Genomic DNA, 24,653 nt, shown 5'->3' on the forward strand with positions numbered 1-24,653 from the left:
TAAGCCACAGACCTGGAAGTCTCCAGAAGGAAACTTTCAGATGTGTTCAAAAATAACTTAGCAGGAGGGTTCTGGTGACACGTGGAACCTTCCTGTTCACTTGCCACGGAGAAGAAGTGTGGCTTCTTTCTCTCACAGACAGTGGCTACCAGCTCAGCCACTGCCAAAACTCAGTTATTGCTGGGAACCCGACAAGGACGCAGGTGGAGGGGACTGAGGGGACAAAGAAGCAGTCACTTTCGTTATGCGAACAATGGAGATCTCATCTATCTCTGAGGTAGGACAATGTTCCAGAGACAAGTAGCATCAACAAACTCGGGGCACGGGGGTGTCTTGAGACACAGCACACACCAAGCCCCCAGAACAGCATGCAGGGGGCACACTGTTCTCCTGAGCTGCCGAGTGCCTGCTTTTAAGCAGGGCCACCACAGCACCATGGCAGGACCACAGCAGGGCTTGCTGACGGTGCTCCGGGCTTCTCAGTGCTCTTCGGTTTTGCTTTCAAAGCTTCCTTTGGGGTTTCTGAGACTGAGTTCCCTTTGAGAAGTTTGTTTGCTGCGGTTTCCTATGTGCCAGACAAAGCTTGAACTTCTCTCCTGGGCAGGTACCATCGTGAGCCAGAAAACTAAGGAAGATCTCATCAGCTGCAGGACAGTGCACAGAGGCTGCTGGAAGGTGAAACTTGCTTGGGGTAAGGATTCTTGGGTGCTCTGAATTGACTGGAATGTACAGTCTCTCAGCGTCGACATGTATGGACAGAGAAGCTACTGACCGCACTCACGACCACAACCCTATGTGCTTTCTGCAAAGCGGACAGAGCTGATAGTGGGCAAGGTGGTACATGAGGTTTGCGTGCAAGGGCGTCTGGACAGGTCTGGTACACTACCTAACCAGGTGAGGTGGAGAGGATGGGTGTGCCCTCTCCTATAGCCCGAGGCCTGCCTTGTGCCCATCCTGGAGCTTGGCTCTTTTGACACTGGCACTGGAGTAGCCCTCATCACTGCCCAGGCTCTGCATGCTGCCTCGCTCATCCGAGTCACTCACGCTGCTGCTCCAGCCCAGGTCCCCATTGAGGTAGTCTGTGCTCTCCACGTCCACGTCTACGTCCACGTCCACGTCCACGTCCAGCTCTTCTGCAGGATGAGACACAGCCCTCAGTGTACCTCAGAGTTCCCTCATCCCTCCCTTAGGCACTGCTACCTAACTCCTGTAGACAAGAGGCTACACCAGTCCTGCCGCTCAGCTCTGAAGGCCTAAGCCCTGTCATTTTACACATTTTAGTGCATTTTTATTTAGTATGTGTGTGGACAGGTGGAGATTAGAGAACAACTTTTAGGAGCTGGTTTTCACTTGCACCGTTATTCCCAGGGTTCTAACTCGGGCTTAGTTGCAGTACTTTCACTTACCGAGCCATCTTGACAGCCCCATATGAACCTTATCTTATCTGCTCTGGGGTTGGCTCTGCTGCCTGAAGCCCCTCTGGTAGGTGTGACTCACCCCTGTCAGAGTCGGAGCGCTCTGAGGACACTACAGAGCCCACGCTGTCCATCCGAGTCCTCTCAGCACCCAGCTTCTCTAGCCGCCGCTTCAGGTGCCGCTGCTCCCGCTGAAGCTGGTCTATTTGGTGGACAGCTTTTCTGTCACAATCTTCAAGTTTCTGTAAGTCAAATGGGTGGTTGTTGGAGCCAATGGGTGTTCTACACAAGCAAAGAGCCTGTCCCTGCCCTGACAGCAGGAAAATGTGCTGTGCGTCCCTGGGAGGCAGGTGGCATGTCCCTTGTCAAGCGTCTCTCCTAGAGCAGGAGCTGGCTGGCCAGTTACTGTGGGCTCTGTCTAACACCAGCAGTCATGAGCGATGGGGCTGGCCTGTCATGGAGATGCAGGAAGAATTCGACAGTTTCAATCTCCTACACCTTAGACTTGGTAAAAATACCCCAGATTCCTGGCCTGGTCTTCATGATCACAGCAGCCATCGGAACACCTCTCAGAATTGGAAAGCCACAGAACTCATGGGCTACAAAACACTTTTATTTAAAAAAAGGTTTATCCCAGCAAAGTCCCGATTACAAAGTGAGTTGTCATGTCACAAAACCCCCAATTAACTTCTGTTGTTAGCAGGAGATCAGATCTGTTTTAAAGTCCTGACTCGGAACTGTCCAGAAACATCTGGATGCATGATTCCACAGATAACTTCTTCTTACAAATCTGTTCCCAGCTCCTCGTATTCAGCAGATAATTAATGAGAGTGTTTAATTGTAGCTGTTTTGCTTCCAAGGCTCTCCCAGGCTGTCTGTATGCAGGCTGCTAACCGTTAATAAACTGGTATTGTCTAACTAAGCTATAGCTGAATGGCGATGCTGGCTCTGGCTCAGTAGCGTACACACAAGAGTCAGCACAGAGAGACATCAGGAGGTACTTGGGACTCATGTATGTACAAAGACCTGGTTCCCCCATGGAGCTACATTACAATTCTGGAAACACCCAGCCACCGTATCAGTCAGTGAATCAGGGGTCCCATGACAGGAAAGGGCAGCAGAGCCTTCTGGCACTAGGACCCTTGTGCAGAAATCTGCAGCATGAGGAAAGGCTAGCCATAAAGAAGTGGGGGCAAGGTACCATGGAAGGAATGGCAGGTATAATGGCCCTGCCTCTAGAACACATCAAGACAGTGATGGAAAGGGCTGCAGTGGGCAGTGTACCCTGCCATGTAGCTGCAGGGGCAAGAGAGACCTGGTGACAGATTGTTCCAAGTTCTCGGAGCACTAAGAATAACTCAGCAACAATGGGTTTGCTTCCCGGGGTACAGCAGACGTGTGTGCCTGTGTTATGCAGCATGTAGAAGACTGGGCTCTCCTTCAGTCACAGTGGTGGGTGCAAACAGAGGCAGGTCAGGCTGTGAAATGCTTAGGTCCTGGTCATGGTGAGGATACCAGTGGCTAGAAGCATCAGCCTGAATTTCTGACTGGACCCTTTAACCGGGTTTTGGGAGGCAGATGGAGGAGCCCAAAGACCATCTTGGAGACACTTTCATCTATCTGTCCCTCATAAAGCTCAGACACCCTTGCCAGGCCAGAAAGGGTGGGGCAGCAGGTCAAGGTACCTACCTTTATGTGCAATTTGGCTTTTGTCAGCAAACTCAGGGTGGTGTGTCGGCTTGACTCAGGGCCCAGCGGCACCAATCCCTTTAGCTTCTCTAGGCACAGACGGAGGTGAGCACGCCTGGGAAAACAGGAGCACAGCAGCACTTGAGACTCCCACAGACAGGCTCTGAAGCGTAGGACTGCCCGGCCCAGCAAAGGCTGGAGCCAGTGATGACAGCGTGGGAGGTCAGGCTCCTGCACTCTAGAACACAACACCTGGAGCCCCGGTACAGCAGAACTTGGGCTTCTAAGTTGATTCCATTTGTAATTCTAGGGTGCAGGTATAAATAAAATCTGCTCTATTAGGTACTTTTTAAAGTCAGGTACTCCTGAATCAGAAGATGACATGCCTTGAGGAAAGTCCTCAACCTGCATTTCTCTTTCTAAGTCATCAAATCTATATCATTGCTGTGCATAGAATTTACAGCTTGGAGTTATTCACTGAGGTATGTATGTATGTATGTATGTATGTATGTATGTATGTATGTATGTATTTTATAGCAAAGATGGACACAATCCAAACAACCACTGCTGGGAACTGGCCAAATAAGTTAAGGTACAGTCACACAGGAGAAGACTGCGCTCTACAGCAGCGATCTGAGCTGAGAACACTGTCTGCACAGACATGGCAGGAAAGCAAGAACCCACATCCATGTGCTTCTGTGGACATGAGTCTTCAACAATTCATCAAAAACCAGTGGTAGTAGCTGGGAGAGAAGGCAGGCAAGCTGGCGCATAAGGAAGGCAGGAAGGGGCATTTTTACTGAAAAACTTTTGGTTTTAAGTTTGAGGTTTTCTTTTGACTGTACAAACCTACTGTTATTCTAACAAATACAAATTTTTCACATATGGGACAAGTTTATCACAGGGAATGCTAACAAAAGTGTGGCTGGGAGGACTCCTCTTTCATCCTAAGTGTGCTGGACAAAGGCTGATGAGGAAGGCCACAACCACATACAGATCCCGTGTCACAGTATGACCAGAAGCCAGAAGCATAAGAACCCCAACTTAGGATGTTCATACTTCACCCTAGGATTGAAGAGCCCAGGAATATGAGAGACAGGCATCTCTGAGGGCTCCTGTGCAGGGCTACCACCTCTTTAAAGCCATCCTAAGCCATAGGGAAGCCTCATTTCTGGGCTTCCCCACAGGACTTGATGTCTGTCTCTCATCCTTCACTCAAACTCTTTGGGAAGCCGTGCTGCAGCTAACTCACTATGTGCACAAATGACTGCACCGCTGTCCCAGTGGACTTGAAGCTTCTCAAAAACAGAGTCCACCTCATCGAATCATCTACATAGAGCCTGGCCTTGGGCAATCCTCACACAGCCAGCGACACAGAGTGCTTCAGTCGAGGGGGGAGCAGTGCAGGGACTCCTGGGGCAGCACTGGGAAATGTGGCTTGGGCCTCATTCAGCACCGAGGGCCTCTGAGCTCAGGGAACTGGAAAGGCCTGGATGCTGGCTGTCAAGCCCTGCCGCGTGGAAAAGCCCACGACAAAGACTCAAAAGCACTGGGGTCAGGAGGAGCAGAAGCTATGTGTACCAATCATGCCGTCAAAACACTGCAAGAGCAGAAGCAAGATACAGTACACATGTGTGAAAATGCTACAGTGAAACTGGCCAAGTCATACCCTAGAAAATTAATACTAAAGAGACACCATGAGGGCTGAGGCTGCTCTCCAGAGGACCTGCATTTGGTTCTCAGCACCCATGTTGGGCAACTCACAACCAGTAGAATCTGATGCCTCCAGTCTCCACGGGCAACTGCACTTAAATGCATATACCCACACATAGGCACATATTTAAAAAATCTGAAAAGGAAAAAAATATGAAAAATACAACTAGTGATTCCACACTTGCACTGACTAACCTCTCACTCTAAAGTTTACAAATTAATTAATTATATAGAGATGCGTATCAGCCTGCTCACTATTGGAAAAGTCTAAGGGGACAAGTCTGTCATACTGTCCTCCTGTGAGGTGGTCATACCTGTCACCATCTCCCAACAGTGGCCTTTGGCTTCTGTTGCCCCTTCAGCCTGTGTCTAGCAGTGCCACACTGCCTTGAACCTAGGTAATGAGCTTGGACAACTGCAGGCTCCTCTTCCAGAGGAGTCCTGTAATTGGTACAGATGGACAAAAGGCTTGGGCCCATAGCAGCTGGAGAAGCCACGCTTCCACCGTGCAGTCACGATGCTGGCAGTCATGAGTGGTCTGTATCGGCAGTCCACAATTACCAACCCCACCCCTCTCCGTCAGCAAGCACGCAGGCCCTATTTTTTTTTATTATTATTATTTTTACCACTCAATTGCTAAATAACTCAACATTAATGGAGAGGGGCAGGGTGGAGGTTGCTCTAGCACTTAATTGCCATGTGACTTTGAACAAGCTTCCTAACTCCATGGCCTCAGTTTCCTTATCTGCAGAATGTGGGACAGAGAGGAGAAGGTCTGATACACTGTATCCTTACACAAGGCTAGCAGATACAGACACACACTGCTTCAGTCTTCTTCTCAAGCATCAGCAAGCCCCGGTCCTCACCAGGCAGGGGTGACTAATAAAACCCTCAGAGAGAATGGACAGCTTCTGTCCTTGAAACATCCAGTAAACAAGCTAAGCCTTCTGTGGAAATACGGATATCGCTTATGTGGAAGGAAAATATGAACAAAGCATTTATAAGCTAGTGAGGGTAACGAGGTCCCTCTGAGGTCATGTGTCTCGTGTGGCAGCAGGATCCAGGTCAGGAGGGAAGCATGTGCCTCACTTTCCAGGCTACAGGCTCTGGCATTCTGAAGCACTCCCCCTGTCCCCCAAGGCCTTCACAAAGCAAAAGGTGGACTCAGACCTTGCTGTTCAGACACACACACACACACGCAGAGAGCTCACACCTCCTCCCAAAGCAGGAGAGACGCCACATACACATGGAGAGCTCACATCTCCTCCCAAAGCAGGAGAGACGGAACCATAGTTAGGAGTGAAATTAAAACAACTTGGGAGGGGCTGATGGGAAGAAAACTATCAGATACTGCAGAAGGACAGGAAAATCTGAGTGAATGGAAAAAATCTGCACATTCCTGGCGATGACCCCTCAAAGTAAGAATGCCAGCATGTTTCAAATTTAATACAAGTCCACAAAAGCAAAATCCCAACAGTTTTCTTTTAATGTTGGAAAATTTGCCTAAACTTCATCTACAAGATCACGTGTGAGACGGCCAGCATTTTGGAAAAGGAGGAGAAGCTCGCGGCAGACACTGAACCTAGGAAGCTGTGGTGATTAAAGACAGCACTGGATTGCAGCACACGCCAAGAGAGCAGAACAGATGCTCAGACAAGAGCTGAATTCAGCAGACAAAAGACAGAGCTGCAGATCCGGGGTGAGTGTGCAGGACCTAGCCTGGGAGTGGAAAGGCCACCATCCAAACAAACTCAACAGACTCAGACCCAGATAGACTGAAGGTCCACATGTAAAACATGCTCACGTGCTGCAGTGCTGTTGGTTCTGCTCAACTTTTCTAAACCAAATTGCCAAGTGAGAGAGAAATGAGCCCAGGGCTGGCAGTGCCTCACATGCTGTGATCTCTCTACCTAGGAACAGCTTCGGTGTGAATACTAACACCGAAGGCAGGAGCTTCAGACTCCAGCGCCCACCCTGAGCTTCTGGACTTAGACGCTGTCAAGCTCCTGGGTGCTTGTTAATACCTCTAGCTTTTGTAGGCCTAACCTTTAAATATGGCCTCTAACATGCTGAACACTTGCTGGTCAAAGGGTGGACACCATGTGCAAATGCTTAACTCTTCCATCCTTTATTGTGCTGAGAGCTTCTTAGGGAACTAACTATAGGGCGTCTTTCCTCCTGGATGCTGGGTGATGCTGCAGAGGATCGAGTCCTTGCCTCAGAGACATTTAAAATCAGTCCCCACCCAACGTTCCTGAGTGGGGTCCCTTTGCCCTCTTCCTCACCCACAGGCTCTCCAGAGCTCCCTGCATGCAGCCTGATAATCTGCTTTCCTCTCTAACTGGGTCACACATACACTAAACTTTCTATGTGCCTAGTTCACTACTAAAAATAAAAAGACACTAAGTTTTCTGTTTCCCCTCAAGCAGTGGACCCCAGAGAGCATACAGGCTGACGGAGCACTTAAGGCTGTGGCACCTGTGGGAGCCCAGGCCCTCTTTCAATAAAGCATGATGCGCTTGACCTTACTTGGCACTGTTTTTTTCAATAGAAGGTGCCTGTGATTTCTACCATGGTATATGCACAGGCTTATTATAGCACAGACCCCTTCGGATCACTAGGTATACATAAGCTGTACAGTTGGAGGTCGGAAGAACCAAGTCTTACCAAGGAATCAAAGCCTTCTTGAGAGTGAGTAAAGGTCTCAACTGATTTTCTGTTGAGAACAAAGCCTGTGAATTAAACAGATGTCCAGCGAGGACTGGAAGCCATGCTTTAGGGGAAGTTGTAGTTCCTCCTTTTCTTCCACAGCGGTGTTTCGATCAAATGATGTAGCAATGTATCCCCAATTTCACTGAAGCCCTGGAAGAATCCTCATCCCCATGTGGACAAATCTTTGCAGAAACAAAGATGGTACGTATATCCAGTGGCACAGAAACAACTGTGCCTCAGCTCTACGTAGAAGACACGGATGCTTACCAAAGTAACAAATATATAGTTGTGCCATCTTAGTGTTTCCTTTCCAGGGTTTGATTTTATTATAAAATATATTCTAATGAGTACCTGCTAGGTTTATCTCACTCTGTGATTACTAATTCTGGCAATGAAGTCAAGAGGTGCCCTCAGAGCCCCAGGCAGAGGGGCTGGAAGTTGGTAAGCAAACAACATAGGTCTCTTCCTCTAGACTCTAAAGGCAGATGGCATACACTCCATAGGTTAAGTGTGGAAGATGGTTCTAGTAGCCCCGGACTTCAGCACACTGTCAGCAGAGCCTACATCTGCACACCAATGCCTATGGTGGATGGATGGCTTCTCTGAATGAGGTTAAGGGTATATAGAAGCAGTGAGAGTGGCCCAGTGCACACCATACTCAGGCCTTGCGCATTCCACACCTAGGCCCTGTGTATACCACACTCACTCAGGCCCAGTGCAAACCACACCTAGGTCCAGTGCACAGCACACCTGGGTTCTGTGTACAAAACACCCTGGCCCAGTGCATACCACACTCAGGCCTGATGTACACCACACCCAAGCCCAGTGCACACCACACCCTGGCCCAGTGCACACCACACCCAGGCTCAGTGCACACCATGCCCAGGTTGCATACACTCTATGCCTGACCCTTTGATAGAAAAAGTCTGGCCATTTGACAAGTCAGAAACCCAGGAAAACAGTTCTAGGGACCTACAATCATCAGAAAATTCTCTAGGGAAACTACTGAAAAATTTCGCATGCCAGGCCAGACACCACTGAAATCCTTTGGACAAATGAAAATATAGCACAGACCAAGGCTGCGAATTTCCACAGAGCACATACACAAATCTGTAGTCACGAGGTTAGAAGATAATCAATCTAGCAAATCCCACACCTGCACCATCCCAGAAAACATGGGTGTCTGCTGTGGAACTGACTCCTGATCCATTCACCATGGATGGTGGGTCAGCATCTCCATGACCACAGGGCTTCCTGAAATGCTCTTACACCAAAGTAGTTCCCAGACAAGAGACAGCAGAATAACACATGGCACACAACAAGAAACAGAAAGGACTCCTGTGTTCCAAAGGTCATCAACCTGTAAACTACAGGAACCAGCAGCATCCAAAACTGTACAAACCCTGCACACAGTTTGCAAGAAATGCGTGAGCTTTATGGGAAATGCTACAAAGCTTTGCCTTGCTTAGAGACAGAAAAGAGATCTAAGTAAATTAAGAAACACACCAAGTCCTGGATAGAAAGCTCTAGCAGCTTAGCATATGTTCAATATGCCCTAGAACTCACTATGTAGACCAGGCTAGCTTCAAACTCAGAGATCCACCTGTCTCTGCTTCCTAAATGCCGGGATTAAAGGTGTGCTCCATCACTGCCTGGCTTAGCATATACTCTTAAAGGTAATTTTATTGGAATTGCAGTTACAATTTGTGAAATCTTAAGAATTTGGGAGATGAGGAATTGGAGAACTGATTAAAAATATTTCAGAACTCGGCTCTGTGACAGGTAACCACAGTCCCAATATACAGAGGCTGAAGTAGGAAGACACCCAACTTCAAGGCCAGTCTGGGCGATATAATTTTAGCACAACCTGAACTATACAGTAGTGAAGCTCTGTCTCAAAAAAGAAAAGAAAAATGGTCTTTAAAAACTGTGGCCACGAGGACTGGAAAGAAGGCTCAGTGGTGGAGTACCGGCTGCTCTTCTAAGAGGACTCAGTTCAGTTCCAGCATTTATGCCGTACCTCAGCAGAACCATCTGATTCCAGTTCCAGGGATCTGATACCCTCTTCTGAACTCTGCAGGAACCGGGCACACATGTGGTGCACATACACACATGCAGGTAAAATTCCCATACATATACAATAAAACAAAGAAATCTATAAAACAAGACAACAACAAAAGCCTTGGGTGTGAGCAGGAGTTAAGTACACACAAGGCAACAGCCATCGTGAGAACACTGGTTTCCTGAAGGCAAATGATAGCCTGGACAGTCACATGACATGTGCTGTTTATGCATGTCCTTGATCCTGTGGAGCTGTAGGTGCTCAGCAAACACTGTCTCCATTCTACACATCTTGCTTTCTTCTAGTAGACACCAGGCATTTACCTGTTGCGCCCCAACTTGGAGTTAAGGCTTGTTCTCAATGTCTAAGGTTCCACAGAAACCCAAGCATATTCAACTCTGCAAAAAGCGGGGAAATCACACCTTAGAGTTTCTTTTTGGGTTGCTTTTATTTTAAGAGCCCTCACAATCTTTTTATAAGTGGCTACATGGAGTGAGGAACGTTTAACTCAAGTTGGGTGATTGCTGGGTTTGAGCCCAGCATGGCATAAACTGGGCGTGGCAGTGTACTCCTGTAATCTCAGCGCCCCAGCAGGAGGATCAGAAATTCAAGGTCATCCTGGGCTATACAGGAAGTGTGAAGCCAGCCTGGGATGTGTGTAACTCTGTCTCAAAAAAGGGGGGTGGGGTGGGGAGGAAGAGGCTCAAGTGTAGTAGGGGCCAGTGGTGTGGTTTTCTTCTTAAGAGTCAGCTACAAAAGCCAGGTAGCTACAAGAGTAGCTACTGAACCCCAACTCAAGAATTTCCTAAACTAAGCAGGCCAACAAGGGAGACAGGGAAGGGCCAAAAAAATGCATCCTCTTCCCCTGAACTGCAGTAAGCAAGGTCTGGCTAAATTAAGCGATTGAGGCCTTACTTCCTTCCCTTTCAGACCACAGACTCTAAACCAGGCAAAGACTTGTTAGGACTCTGCAACACCCAATTCCAAAAGGAACAGGAAGCAGGAACATAGAAACAATTCCCCGTTTCAAGCAAGATGAAGGGCAGATGGGAGCAGCCAGTGGTCTACACTGCCAGTGATGACTCCAGGTCACTTGCTGGAACCCCATCCCATGGCCCTTTGCGTGCCACAGCAGCAGCCTTTTATGGACTAACAAGGAGTTTCTGAGTCCTTCTCGTTAGACAGATTTGTCACTTCTATGGCACAGGTCTGGCTAGTTTCACACCCAAGTGTAAATTTGTCTAGTATCCAACACAGGGCTCAGGTCTTGGACCATAGTAAGCAAAAACTAAACATCTCTGAACTATTTAAAACAACCACCACCACCCATGTACTCCTGTATGCACACACAGACACACAGGCACCCCCCCCCCCACCACACACACACTGTAGCACTCTCACAGAGGAAAAAGGCATAAAATAACAGAAGCCCTGGGAGTCTTTGCTCGAAGGATGCAATCTGTTTTTCCTTTGCAGTGCTGGGATGGAACCCAAGGCTGTGGCACATGCCAGGCATGCACTCCACCACGAAGCCCTGGCCTAAAGGGCTGAAACTGGATAATACAAATAAATGCCTACATGAAAGGTCTGAGAGAAGAACTTGAGGTAGACACAAGAGAGACTCTAAAAATGAAGAAGGGAGGCCACAACCACCATCTTCTACCCAAAGAACATTCTGAATTCCTAGTTACTGATGTGTGAACCCCAGAAACCATAAAGGTAGCTCTGATTTTAACAGCCAGCCACAGTCACGGGGCATTGAATAGGAGAGAAGGCCCATAGAACGTCACACGCACTGGAAATCCTGCAAGGGAACAGAGATGTTGGCTTGATTTTCTTCCCAGTTCCTGCCGGCCTGGTAAGGGCCTGGTCTGTCTATTCTTGGGTGAAACTTAAAACCCAATTCCGACCGGACCTTCAGAGTCAGGGTCCTTTAAGAGGGTTTGGCGGAAGCAGGGCCACCATCACAGTAGACCTTCCTGTTTCTACAGGACCCTTCCCACTTGGGTGGGTGGCCTGCATTTCAAGTGCATGGATGCTCAGGGGACAGAATGAAGCTGTTCCATGGTCTCAATCCAGCTACACGAAAGAGTCACCTAGGGAGCTTTTGAAGAATTCTAGTGCAGAGCCTCAACCCAAAGCTAGTAAGTCTGAGTTGCTACACGAGGGCTGGGGCACTGTTTGTTTTAAAGCTCCTCAAAGAATTGCAGCATCATAGAGGCCTGTACTTATGTTTGCTTTTTGGCTTCTTTTTTTTTTTTTTTTTTCCCTTTAAAGAAGTCTTTGCTGCCTGTCTGTAGCTGCATATGCCTTTAATCCCTCTGGAGGCAGAAGCAGGCAGATCTATGTAAGTTCAAGGCCAGCCTGGTCTACAGAGTAAGTTCTAGGGCAGCCAGAGCTACACAGAGAAACCTTGTTTCAAAAAACCAAAACTGAAACCAACCAACCAACATACAAAAAAAGTGTCTTTACTGAAGCTGGGACTTTAGCTCTAAATCCTCCCTGGAGAAGGACAGTTGTGACTAAAGTGTAGGAACCTGGCACAGTGTTGGTCATTTTTAAAAATTACTAAAGTTTTGCTGGTGAGTCTCGAGTGCAGCAGCAGAGCTGAGAACTACCAGGCAGTGCTCCTGCAGAGCAGACAAGCTGATCTGGAAAGTAAAGGCTTCAGTCCAGGAGGGGGCCCGTGCGAGGCACAGGTGGCAGACCCCTCCAGCCACAGACAGCACCTGGACCTCCGCTCAGCATCCTCTCTATGCTCCACATGCACAGCTGCCTGAACTGAGACTCTTCATTCATGCAGTGACTGCAGGTGTGCATGCATGTGCACACACTGCACATATTCATATACATGTCACTAAGGCAGTGCTGCAGAGAGAACCCAAGTGTGCATACCTCATTATCTGTCATCGGAAGGTATTCCCTAGGAGTGGGTGGGGGGAGGGGAAGCAAGTGCTTCATCTGCTAGGTGATGCATGGGCACCACTGGTTAGAGGGTTTGAGTGAACTCCCAACTCAGGGCTCTCCATTGGGAACGGGGTTGGGAGGATGAGAAATGTGGGTGAAATTCCCAGAGCATCTCCTCCAAGGTCCCCCCAGACTCCCAGAGCACCTCCTCCAAGGTCCCCCAGACTCCCAGAACACCTCCTCCAAGGTCCCCCCAGACTCCCAGAGCACCTCCTCCAAGGTCCCCCAGACTCCCAGAGCACCTCCTCCAAGGTCCCCCAGACTCCCAGAGCACCTCCTCCAAGGTCCCCCAGACTCCCAGAACACCTCCTCCAAGGTGCTTCACTCACCTGTTCTTCTCCATCTCATTGTGAGTTGATCTGAAAGAGAAGCAAGAAAAGATTACTTTTGTCTTTAAAAAAAATCAATTATTCTTGCCTTTTTTTTTCTTTCTTTAATTATTCTTGTCTTAAACAGTGATTTCAAGCTGGGCTGTCACTGTTAATCCCAGTAGCACTCAGGAGACAGAAGCAGGCAAACTTTTGGGAGTTCAAAGTGGGATTGGTCTACATAGTGAGTTCCAGGACAGCTAGACTTACATGATGAGACTCTTTCTCAAAAAACAAAAGTGACTTCAACACCAACCTAACTGAACTTCTGTGTGAATGTGCATCCATATGTGTGCATGTGTGAGTGTGTTTTTCACCTTATTTTCTGAGATACAGGCTTCTCAATGAACCTCAAGCTTTGTTTGGCTAGACTGGTGGTTAGAGAGCCCCAGAGATCTGTTTCCATAGCCACTGTGCTGGGTCAGAGATGTGTGCCCCCACGTCTGAGTTTTACATAAATGTTGAGGACTCATGGCTGTACTGTGAGCACATTACCTACAGAGCTATCTCCCTAACCCCCATTTTAACTTTCTTCTACAAAGTTGGTAGGAGAATGTAGATAAGCAGGGATGAGGCTGGGGAATAGGGGATAGGGGTTCCCTTGGTTTTTCTAAAGGAGTGTACTTGGGGAGTCAGATAACTGAAAGTGTTTAAAATGGAGTTCCAGGGCTGGAGAGATGGCTCAGTGATTAAGAGCATTTGCTGGTCTTTCAGAGAACCAGGGCTCTATCACTATTACCTACATAGCAGCTCGCAACTGTCTGTAACTCCAGTTCTCCAGAGTATCTGACCCTTTCTTCTAACCTCTGTGGGCACCAGCTATATATAAGATGCACATGACATACATGCATGCAAAACACTCATATTCATTAAAAGATAAAATAAATGTTAAAAAATATAATTTAAGGAACTCCAGTGACTTATTAAGAGGCATGCAGCCCTTTGTAAAGAGGAAGAGGGTCACTTACAAAACACACTTGCACAGTGTGGTATGCACTGGAGTTGCACATCACCATGAAGCTTTGTCTAGGTTGTCTGTAAAGCCATGGGGTGGCATCATAACCCCATCCTACCCAGGGGCAGCATATACTAACACATGATGCTGTTTGGTTACAACCTCCTATTTTAACTGGTAAGATAAACTGCGTCCCCCAGTTCAGCTCCCTGAATTAAATGCCTCATGCACAACCTCCAGAAAGATGCTGCTGCCTCACACCAGTGAGGTAAAGCAGGGTTTGCAAATTCAACACCAAGGCAGCAGTCTGGTAAAAGCAGTTGAGATGAAAAAAGTCCAGCTTTGTCCTCTCTGGCATTGTAGATGAAATAATCTTGTCCTTGGATAACCCCTGTTAAGTGGGAATACAAATAATTGCCAATAATCTAGTAAAGAAGCACGGATCAATGAGGGAACAGCTATAAAAGTGACTGTCGAGGCTCAGATGAAAGGCATGCTGGGTTGAACCCCACCATTAGTGTTGACTCACGGCTGACCCTGAGGACCAGGCCTTGCCTTGGATTTCATGGACATGTTTCCATACTCATGGAGGTCAACACATTTCTTCTACATCCGAGAGCCACGTCTCTATGACCAGGCATCAATGTGAGAAGCCCAGTGTTGGAAAGGGGCCAGATCTGAATTCTCTGGAACCTAACTGGCTCTAGTTGTGACTTCTGTGACCCAGGAGGTAAGCCCATGGCAGCCATGGAGAGTGCTCAGCTATGTATGGCAGCATTGGCACCACAGCTAAGCTCACTCAGTACACATCAGGGAGAGTGTGTGCCTGAGTTGGGGGCAGAGGGTTGTCTTCAAACAAGAAATTTCTAGCCCAGCATTAAAATTTCTCTTCTAGGGGGTGGTGAGAAGGCTCAGCAGATAAAGGTGCTTGCCACAAAGCCTGATGACCTGAGTTTGATACCCAGGACCCACCTGGTGGAGGGAGAGAACCAATCCTGAAAGTTGTCCTCTGATATCCACAAGCAGGCCGTGGCACATGTGCACCCACACACATATACAAACAAAAATGTAATAAAGACAACCTTTCTTCTATGAGCCCTAGAGACTGCTCTCTGTGCATGAGGAAAGACACATGGGAAACAGTGCTGGCTTTAAGCTTTGTCTCTAGGACCTCCAAACCAGTCTTTGATTGGTTCCCTAGGCTCTTGATCAGTCTTCCGGCTTACATCCTTCATAGGAAGGCAGGGACAAATCAAACACATGGTTTTAAACACGTGGTATTTTACCTTTAACTGGGAATTCTAAGTTCGAAGTCTAATGGATAAAAGTAATTAAGACTTTCCTGAGTAACTACAGAGGAGCACCATCCCTGATGCAGACGGCTGCGGGGAGAAGGAGCACCAGGGCATTTACCAACACTTTCTGGATTCTTTGAAGAGCTACAGAAAGACAAACTGACAATTTTTATCTATTATTTTAAAAATGCTGAATCCCCAAGACAAACTTTATCTACAATCCTGTAGAAAGCATAACTCTTTCCAATTTTTAACTCAAGGTTTAGAAATGACAGGTTTTATTGATTACTTAAAAGTGTTGAACATGTGGTGCCTTTTAAAGGGGACAACCATCTAACAGGTGTAAGTGAAGTGTGCTTTCGAGGCTTGCTGAAACTGAGTTAGTCATTAATAAGAAGCAGCCAGCTCCACTGAAGGGTAGGTAGCACTGTGGTTTTAGTTAAGGCATGGGAGAACGCACAGATACCTTCCTGTGTCAAACCACTGTCCATGCAATCCCTGAGGACTCTGGGTGGCCAATAAGGTCAATTTTACCCTAGAGCAGCAAACCCTAATAAAGCGATAACTCAGTCAAATGCAGCATGTCAAAAAGGCTCCTCATGTTAGATCGGCATCACAGGCATTCCTTATACAACAGTGCAGTGACCAAGTCCCCAACTTCCTCTTTCTCATCAATGGCACAGCCTGTTTTACTCATGTTAACAAAATATACTTCTGAAGAATAGCACAGACAGAGACACGTGTACACAGTTCCACGTACTTAAGCTGAGGCAGGAAGGTCGTTGGAACCCAAAAGTTTGGGGGTAGCCATGGGTGAGGCACAACACTTTTGCCTGTTTTTCCTTCTTTGGCGTGGGGATTGAGTCCAGGGCCTCGCACATGTTACATAGGCACTCTACCACTGGGGTGCAGCTTTACTGGGGCGCAGCTTGTGCCCCGAGCTGTTTTTCTTTAAAAACAACAGCAAACAAAACCAAGAAAAACAAATTCTCAATTTCAAGTCTAAATATTAACTAAGTGATCTTAAAAAACCGAAAGAAAGAGCCTATCTTTCTAATCCAGCCGATATCTGGATGATTCCAAAGCAACTGACATTCATGGCACTTTTCTTTCTTTCTCTTTCTTTATTCTATCTTTCCAAGCAGTTTTAAAACAAATTACATTTCCCTTCCCAAGAAGTTTGATATCATGGGTGAATCTTATTTTTACTTGTTCAAAGCAAAGTATTCCCTTAGACTCCACAAGCAAGGAACATAATATTTTAACCTGAATATAAACATGTTACTTTTTCAAGAGTTCTGTGAACTAGGAGTGTCTCCCTGGCCTTCTCATTTCACATTTACGATCTCGTGGCCCTGGGCGGAAGGATGATTGTAACTGACATGCAGCTACTCTCTGATGGCACTCTCCTTCTCAGGTGAGGGATGTGCCAACAGCCATGGCAGCAATCATACCTACACAAAACTACCTGCTCAGACTTTAATCCTAGGCTTCGAGGGACCGTGTAACACTGCTGCATCACACCCATTCACTGGTAGGGAAGGAAGTACATGAGCACCTTCCACAGACCTGCCTCTAAGAACGGAAAGCAAGCCTCTTAAGAGGAGAGGTTACAGCTTTCCCAAAACTCAGGTACCAGAGCCACTTTTAGGAGTGCTGTCGGCTAAACACAAGAGGAGGACTCTAGTGCTTGGCGTAGCATTTTTAGCTCTCAGGATTTCTTAATCTTCTGGGACCAAGTCACTTCAGCAATGCCTTTCTAGTCCTCATTCCTCAGCACCCACAGCAACCTTCCTACAAAGCAGGAAAACCTTGTGTTAAGGTATTAGAGCCTAAGCCTGGTAAAGCAGACAATTCCTCCCAGCTCAGGAGTGGTAATGATAACAGCATAAGTGGGATACACTAGTACAGAGATAACAGACAACACACCAAGCCTTTGCAGTCCTTCTGTTACAAAAGCAGCAGAACCCTTTCTGATGCTGCTGTCTGACTCACGTCAGGCTCCAGTGCCCTGTACAGTGCTGCTGACTACCACCACCAGACTATGCTAGATGAGAGGACAAGGAAAACCCACCAGGTAATTACCAGGTCAGGTCCACCCTTCCGGTGCCTTAGTCAGGAGTGTGGCCAAGTGTGCTGCTCAGTTCTGTGATCCCAACACTAAGGACTAGGAATGGGTGAACCAAGGATAAGGTGGGTGAATTTCAGGCATAAGTGAAAACTTCCTGGGGTTTAGTGGTCTGTATTAAGCCACAGAGGCTATACAGATAGTGCTTGTGGGAAGTTATTCATGAGGGGGAGGGATTAGGACTCTAAATTGATGAAAATGTCAATTATTTTAGTTGATAGGCATGAAAGACATAATTGAATAGCCTTAGATACACAGACTCCTACCAACTCATTAGTGGTTTTGTTTTTGTTTTCTGAGACAGGGTCTCACTGTGTAGCCCTGGCTGATATGAAATTTCCTAGGTAGACCAAGCTGGCCTCTAACTCACAGAGATCCACCTGCCTGGGTGCTCCTGAGAGTTGAGATTAAAGATGTGCACCATCATGCCCAGCTACAACTAGTATTTTAAGAGCAAGGAGGGGGACATAGAGACAGTAACAGAGATGAAATGTTATTGTGGACTAGAGACTATGAGTTCCCAGCCATTAACTAAACACTGTGGTGAAATTCACAGCTTTTGGGGACTATAAGGTAATCTGTGAGGCTAACAGGAAAAGGCCGCAACTGCTGACATCTTAATGCAACATGCATCTTCTCACAGAAGTGGGTTCTAATCTCAATCACTCGGCTCAGCCACCAGGAAAGGAGGTCACAATTGGGTTATTAGACAAACTACTGCATTTAATGTACACGTTAAATATAAATTTCTACCACCTGTGTCAGGCCAGATACTTCGTTTATGAAATCTTTATAACAAGCAAAATCAACTGATAACATGCCACGTTTTGAATGAAAGGAAACGTGCAAACTGTCGCTTGTAAGGCAGGCAAAAGTAGTGACCCTGCCGCTAGTCCCGCTTGGAGCTACCACAGAGCTTTGCTTTGTTCAGAGGGTAAAAAGTAGAATTAATTTTGCTTTAAAAAGTCACAATGAAATGTAAGACATTCCTACATTTCTCCTCAGTTTCCTCAACTTAAAAAGAAGGGTTGCTCTGCACCATGTGGGTGGGCATTACTGAACCCTCTATGTATCTGTAGGGCTAGAATCCTGTAAGTCAGCTAACAATCAGGCTTGGTCGTTTTAGTTACAGAGAAGAGGAACACTGAACAGTTACCTGCTACTGGTGCTGTTCTTCTTGGGCTTGTTCCTCCGTTTGAAGGCATCTCTGTCCTTGCTACTGTATGGCAACATGGAGGCATACCCATGTTCAGCTTCTAAAAAACCGAGGGGTCCCGTTAATAAGTGGGCCCAGAGCATCTGACACCCTGTCCCCGCGTCCGTCTGTCTGTCGGAGTCCGGGACACCGGGCGAGCGCAGGCAGGCGGAATTCTGAGAACAATGCCTGCTCTTTCCTGGCGTGGACGCCCTCGGTTCGGAGCAGGTGTGGAAGGTTCCAGCTGCTCGCCGCCCCCCGCGCTCGGCTTTTGGGGCGCGGGCCCGGGGGTTGGCGCTCGCGGCCGGCCCGCGCCCCAACCACCCCAGCGGCCGCCCGCCCGGCCCGCAGCCCGCCGTGCACCTCTCTCCCGCCGCTCCAGGTAGTCGGCCGCCTCCAGCAGCAGCTGGATGTTCATCCCGACGGCTGTCGCCATCCTGCACCCGGCGGGCCGCCTCTCCGTGCCCGCGGGCCGCCGGCCGGGAACACCGAGGAGCCGCCGCGCTGGCCAGCCAGGAGGGGCAGCGATGGGACAGCACGGAGCCCGGAGCCCAGCCGCCACCGCCGAGTGTTTATCCCGACTCGCCGCCGCCCGCCCCCGGCCCCGTCCCTTGACAGGCCCGCGGCGGCGGCGTGCCTCATTGGGCCGCCCGCGGCCCGGCCCGCCCCCGGCTCTCCGCGATTGGGGAACTGCCCGCGGCCCCGCCCCAGGAGCTCGCTTCTCCCGCCGGTTGGCCGGGCTTGACAAGGCCCGGGCTCCGCCCCCCACACCCCATTGGCTGAAGGACTCGCAACTCCGCCTCGTGCTTCTGCCTGTCTCCCATTGGCTCCACGCCGACAGCCGGGCCCCCTTGGGCTCTGCTGGTATTGGGCAAGTATAGTAAAGGGAATGCCGCTGCGCCCGCGCTTCATTGGCCTAATCCTCGGAAACCTCCCGGCTACGATGACGTCACCGCTCTGCCCAAGCAGCGGCCCACTTCCGGGCTGCTGATTGGTTACAAGGCAGGAGGGCAGGGCGGACCCCCGCCCACTGGACGCCGACCTGTTGCCCACTGTCTCCGGGGAGAACTTCAGGCCTAGCTGGGGTCCTCAGCAGATGGTGGCACCTAGCTCCCACTCCAGGGATTGGGGGAAAACATCCGGCTCCCCTATACCACACTCGCACCGAGTGACCCGGTGCATAGAGAGTAAGGCTGAACCCGAGGCCGTCCCTTCCATCCCAGAGGAAAACACTCCAGGCAGAACAGGCCTCTCCCCCAGGCCACAAACTGCTCCACTGGCACCCACAGGAAAGCTCACTCTGTAAACGCAGGTCCTTGAGCATCGCGATTTTTGAAATGAGAGCTTATTCGAGACCTATAGTACAATGTCAACATATCCAATTTAAAAGGCAGGAATAAAGCTAAAGGATAAGAAGTCCGAAAATCGAAATGAGCAGGGTATTTTTTTTAAAATAAAACGGATTAGTGTTGTCAGTATTCAGTTTTAGCTCTCTTTGTATGCATATGTCAGGTAATCTACCAGGAGCATTCCCATCCTTCAGGACAACACCTAGGGTTGTCTTCCTTAGCTACATTTTCACATGAAGAAAGAGGCCCAGAGACAAATAACTTTCCTGTTTCCCCTTAGCTTGCAGAAAGACCTGAACCCCTGTAATCTTACCCACAACTGCCCAGGCAATCCTCCGACTTACAGCTATACAAAAACAAAACAAAACAATCCCAACAACAACAAAACGACAGGTATACAGAACTGCAGACAGCCACAGAACAAAATTCAAACACCATAACGTACAACAGATTTGGGTGCAATGGAGAGGCAATGTTGCCTGGCATGTCCAAGGATCCAATCAAGAGCTCTATGCTGACACACACACTGAAGGCAGGTATTCATGAGGGCATGAAACTTGGAAATGAGAATGGGGAAAAGAACCACTTGGAATATTTTAAAAATTGTATGCTGTTTGTTAAATAAGGGTAAAAACTAAAGCATCACATGCAACTATTAAAGTAATCAACTTAATATTCATAAAATGCTTTGTTTCAGCCATTTTTAACATCTTGGGTTTTACACCTTTGTATTTCCTCCCAAGTTTCCTATAAATATGTGACATCTTTTCAGTCTTCCCTTCCTGCTCTCAGCAATTTATTTCAAACCAGTCCTATTTCAGGATCATAATTCTACCCCTACAGTCACACTAACAGAAAAGCCACACATTTCTTTTTAAAAGGGTGGTCAGTGTTTGAAGCCCAAGCCAGAAAGAATAAATAAAGCAAGTAAGTTAAGCACTAACAAGTCTAAATTTAACTCCAAACAAAAATACCCAATTACATAAACACCAGAGAGTAAAACTAAGAAATCAGGCAATTTCCTATCCTGGTGGCAAGAAATGAATTGCTTACACCAACTGGGACTTGACTTTAGGAACAGAGTATCTGGCGCCATCTACTGGTAGGGAAGCAGTAAGTAGAAAACAAAGGGTGCCGCTCCAGCTCAATCCTCTACTACAACCCAAAGATGGCATCAGTAACTGCGAAGCATGAACTGGTAAGTAGGCCTTGCCTCTCAAACACGAGAGTTCTAAGATGTGTGGGACCCAGCTCTATGGCAAGAGTTTAATACAAACACTGCATGTGATAGCACAAGAAAGGTGCTTTTCAGCATGCAAGATACAACTGGGACTGAGTAGTTAATTGGAGAATCACAAATGTATGACATGGTTATCTAGTCTCTTGTCTGGCTCTCTCCCTCCCATGGCTCCAGCTGGGTGGAAGGTCATTGCCAATGCTGAGCTCATCTCACATGGAGCCCAAGGGGCTGCTTTGGGGAGCACCCCAGAACTTGATCATCCACAGCACTCAATTGCCTGAAAGGCCTAAGGCTGTGGGAATTAAAACCCTCTTCACAACCAAGTTTATAAAACCACTATGGAATGAATTTTGTCTTCTATGTTTTTGAGGAATTAATGTCATTTCTTGATGTAGCAAATATCCAAACTGGACTTTTCTGCTTTAAAATCAACGCTTTGCTGCTGTCACTTTAAATACTTCAATGTCATGGCTTCTCTCATTATAACATTAGAATCTTCAAAACTTCTAATAGAGAAACACACATACACACACACACACACACACACACACACACACACACACACACACACAAATGTATATTCATTCACCCATATATTGTACTGCACAGGACACAGAAGACAGTAGTGGAGTTCTTTCAAGGTAGATTTAACCTACACAGGCACAGAAAGCTCTGCAAGTCTCCGTATTAATTCCAGTTGTAAAATTATCTCTACATGTTATTTGTTAAAAAAAAAAAAAAAAAAAAAAAAAAAAGACAAAACCAAAGCAGGGTCTGGTGAAGCACAACTGTAACCCCAGCACTTAGCACTGGGGCAGGCAACAGGTCTGTGACTTCTATGTAAGAGGGGATTATTAGGGCTGGAGAGCAGGCTCAGCGGCTAAGAGTATGCTAGCTCTTGCACAGGACCTGGGCTTGGTTCCCAACACCCACATCAGGTGGCTTACAACAGCCTGTAACTTCAGTTCCAGGTGACCTGATGCCTCTTCTGGTCTACAAATACACATGGTACACATACAGAAAAGCAGTCACACACACATAAATGCAGCTTAGAAATCAGCAACTTCTAAAAAGGGAATCAGTCTTATCTCAGTTAATGACTAAAATACTTTCCAAAACCAAAAGAGAAATACCAGAAGTGGCTCAGTGAGAAAGCTGATAGCACTACATTCCAATTCAAAAGGCACCGGCACTCCATGGGGCTGGGGCGACAGCAACAAACACGGCAAGCCCCACCCACTTCTCAGAATGAAAGAGCCAGTTGGTAAGCATGGAGGCCCTAGCTTGTGCTAGGTGCAGTGAAGGGAAGTAGAGGCGGGCATGGAGAGCAGGTATATATTCCTACACTGCAGGGGATGGACAAGCTTCAGCAGGTCACTATCAGCCCAGTACTTTTACATAGACAGGCCAGGGACTTGAGCATAAACGTGTGTTCAGGGTAGCTGGACGTAGTGGTGCACAGCTTTAGTCCCAGCACTGGGGAGGCAGAGGCAGGGAGCTCTCCTATGCGGTTAAGTTCTAGGACTGCCAGGCTATAGAGAAAGACCCTGTCTCAACAAACAAACAAACAAACAAACAAATAAATATGTGTTTATATAAAAGTATACTAGTATCCATGGAATATTTTTCACAAAAGCAAAAGCATCTTAAATGCCATCTGCTGTTGTTGAAGTATAAGCAAAAACAAGGTATAACCTGAGAACAGAGTATTAGTGAGTTGAGAAAATGAAGGGGACTCCAACACATGTCACAGTGTGGATGACACCGAGTGAAAGCAGCCAGACAACATAGCACATGACTCCACTTACAGCAAACACACACAGTCTGCACACACTGGAGACACAGCCTGTGCTAGGGACTTGTGGGAGGAGGACTGGGAGAGTATTGAGAGTCCAAGGTTTCTTTGGTTGGATGATGAAGACTCTAGATGTGAAGATAAATGCCTGCCTAACTGAACACACTAAAACTACTGTCAAGTTTAACAGAGTATGTTTTATGAGCTATGAATCCTAATAGAAGGAACATGAGCACATCTAGAGGAGAGGGAACATTCCAGAGGAGGAAAAAGAAAGTGGAAAAACTAGCCTGGCTTCAAAGAACAGCAATGAACACAGTAGATTTATTTAGATGTGCCCAAGTGCAGTGAGCTAGGGTGTGAGTACAGATCACACAGGACCTGTGTGCTTTACATGTGGAGCCTGCAGCAACATGGACTTATTCTAACAGTATCACTGAAACCAGGAGAACATGCGGTGATACTTGCTGTTGGGTGGAGAGTAAAGAGGCAACAAGAGTAGAAAGAGGGGACTTAATCTGGAGCTTCTGCAGCAATACAGACAAAAACACATGTTTGGACTTGCAAGCTTGGTGGTGGTGGTAAGCAATGGCCAAATAAATGTCAAAGGGATTTCCCAGTCAATCAGATACAAGGCATAAAAGAGGTTGAGGATGACCCCAAAATTTGACTGAATGAAGGAGTAAATGAAACAGCTGTCTACTAAAATGGGAAGCCTCAGGAAAGAGTGCAGGAGGGAAGCAAGGGCTCTCATATTTGAGGTGTCTGATGATGTAGGCACAAGCAAGGCTTCAGATTATGGAGAGCCAGCCTGGCATGCATATCTAAGGCCATGTGGGAGACATTTAAAGGCCCCAGGAGGTAATGAGTCAAAGGACAAAGCCCTGGGCATGCCAACACACAGATTCTTAGACGATCTGACACAAAGTGTGCCCCTGGAAGAGAGCAACCAGTTAGAGGAAAAGGTCCTAACCACTGTACCCTCCATTTCCTCTTAGATTTAAAAATCTAACCAAAGGGAAGTGGAGATCATTATGCTAAGTGAAGTAAGCTACCTGAATATTCCATGTTTTCTCTTCCATGTGAAATCTAGACTTAAATTTAAGTACACGTTTACGTACATGTAAGTGGGGTCATGAATGTATGAAAGGGGAGGAAGAGATCTGGAGAGGGTAGAGGGGAGAAGAGAAGGTACTGGAATATCCATTATGTGAAAGCAGAGGGAGGAGAGAGACCAGCAGGAAGAGGCAGAGGTAGAGAGAATGAATAAAAAACAAAGCAGAATGATAAAGACTATGGAAATGCCCAACAAGACCCATTACTGTATATACTAACCAATAAATTAACAAGGACATAAAAGATACAGTCAAAAAAACACAAAACCATGAGACACAAATAATTATAGAATTGTCTAAAATTCCAAAAGATTAGAAATAATCCAAATGTTGGCATTAATGGGGGCTATAATAAACCACAGTCCAGCTGCAATAAAATAGAGGGGCTTTACCCACGCTGCCCAATGAAGGCTTTGCTAAGAGCAGTGGCACAGCCAACGTCCCTCTGAAACTGACACATAAAAAACATGTTTATGCACTTATAGGTTGTCTCTGAGTGGACATGTAACCTCTCACTAGATATCAAGGCATCAAAAAAGGTTGATCCATTATGGTACAACTAAAAAGCCACAGGATGCTACATCTCTAAACAACAGTATAAGCATAAAAATGTTCATAGTAAAGCCGGGAAGTAGTAGCACAGGCTTCTAATCCC

The 24,653-nt window shown here is 47.3% G+C and overlaps 1 protein-coding gene across 1 annotated transcript; it reads right to left on the reverse strand.

The window, feature by feature from the left end:
- Window positions 1-246: 246 nt before the first annotated feature.
- On the reverse strand, window positions 247-19,401 carry Mxd1 (MAX dimerization protein 1). Its single transcript, XM_034511880.2, has 6 exons — window positions 18,863-19,401; window positions 18,461-18,560; window positions 12,888-12,917; window positions 3,105-3,219; window positions 1,498-1,657; window positions 247-1,133 (listed from the first exon to the last, which is right to left on the reverse strand). Exons 1-6 carry the CDS (start codon window positions 18,933-18,935, stop codon window positions 925-927), a joined length of 687 nt encoding a protein of 228 aa, XP_034367771.1. The 5' UTR covers window positions 18,936-19,401; the 3' UTR covers window positions 247-924.
- Between the last annotated feature and the right edge of the window lie 5,252 nt (window positions 19,402-24,653).

The sequence above is a fragment of the Arvicanthis niloticus genome, chromosome 9, assembly GCF_011762505.2.
Source record: "Arvicanthis niloticus isolate mArvNil1 chromosome 9, mArvNil1.pat.X, whole genome shotgun sequence".
In the NCBI taxonomy this organism is placed as follows: Eukaryota; Metazoa; Chordata; class Mammalia; order Rodentia; family Muridae; genus Arvicanthis; species Arvicanthis niloticus.

Bases quoted from the DNA above. Each gene is read 5' to 3' on its own strand.
- Mxd1 (XM_034511880.2), bottom strand. From the start codon at position 18,935: ATGGCGACAGCCGTCGGGATGAACATCCAGCTGCTGCTGGAGGCGGCC. The intron at 18,561-18,862 runs GTGCACGGCGGG...TCGGTTTTTTAG, and splicing joins CCTGGAGCGGCGGGAGAGAG to AAGCTGAACATGGGTATGCC. The intron at 1,658-3,104 runs GTAGGTACCTTG...TTTGACTTACAG, and splicing joins AAGCCAAATTGCACATAAAG to AAACTTGAAGATTGTGACAG.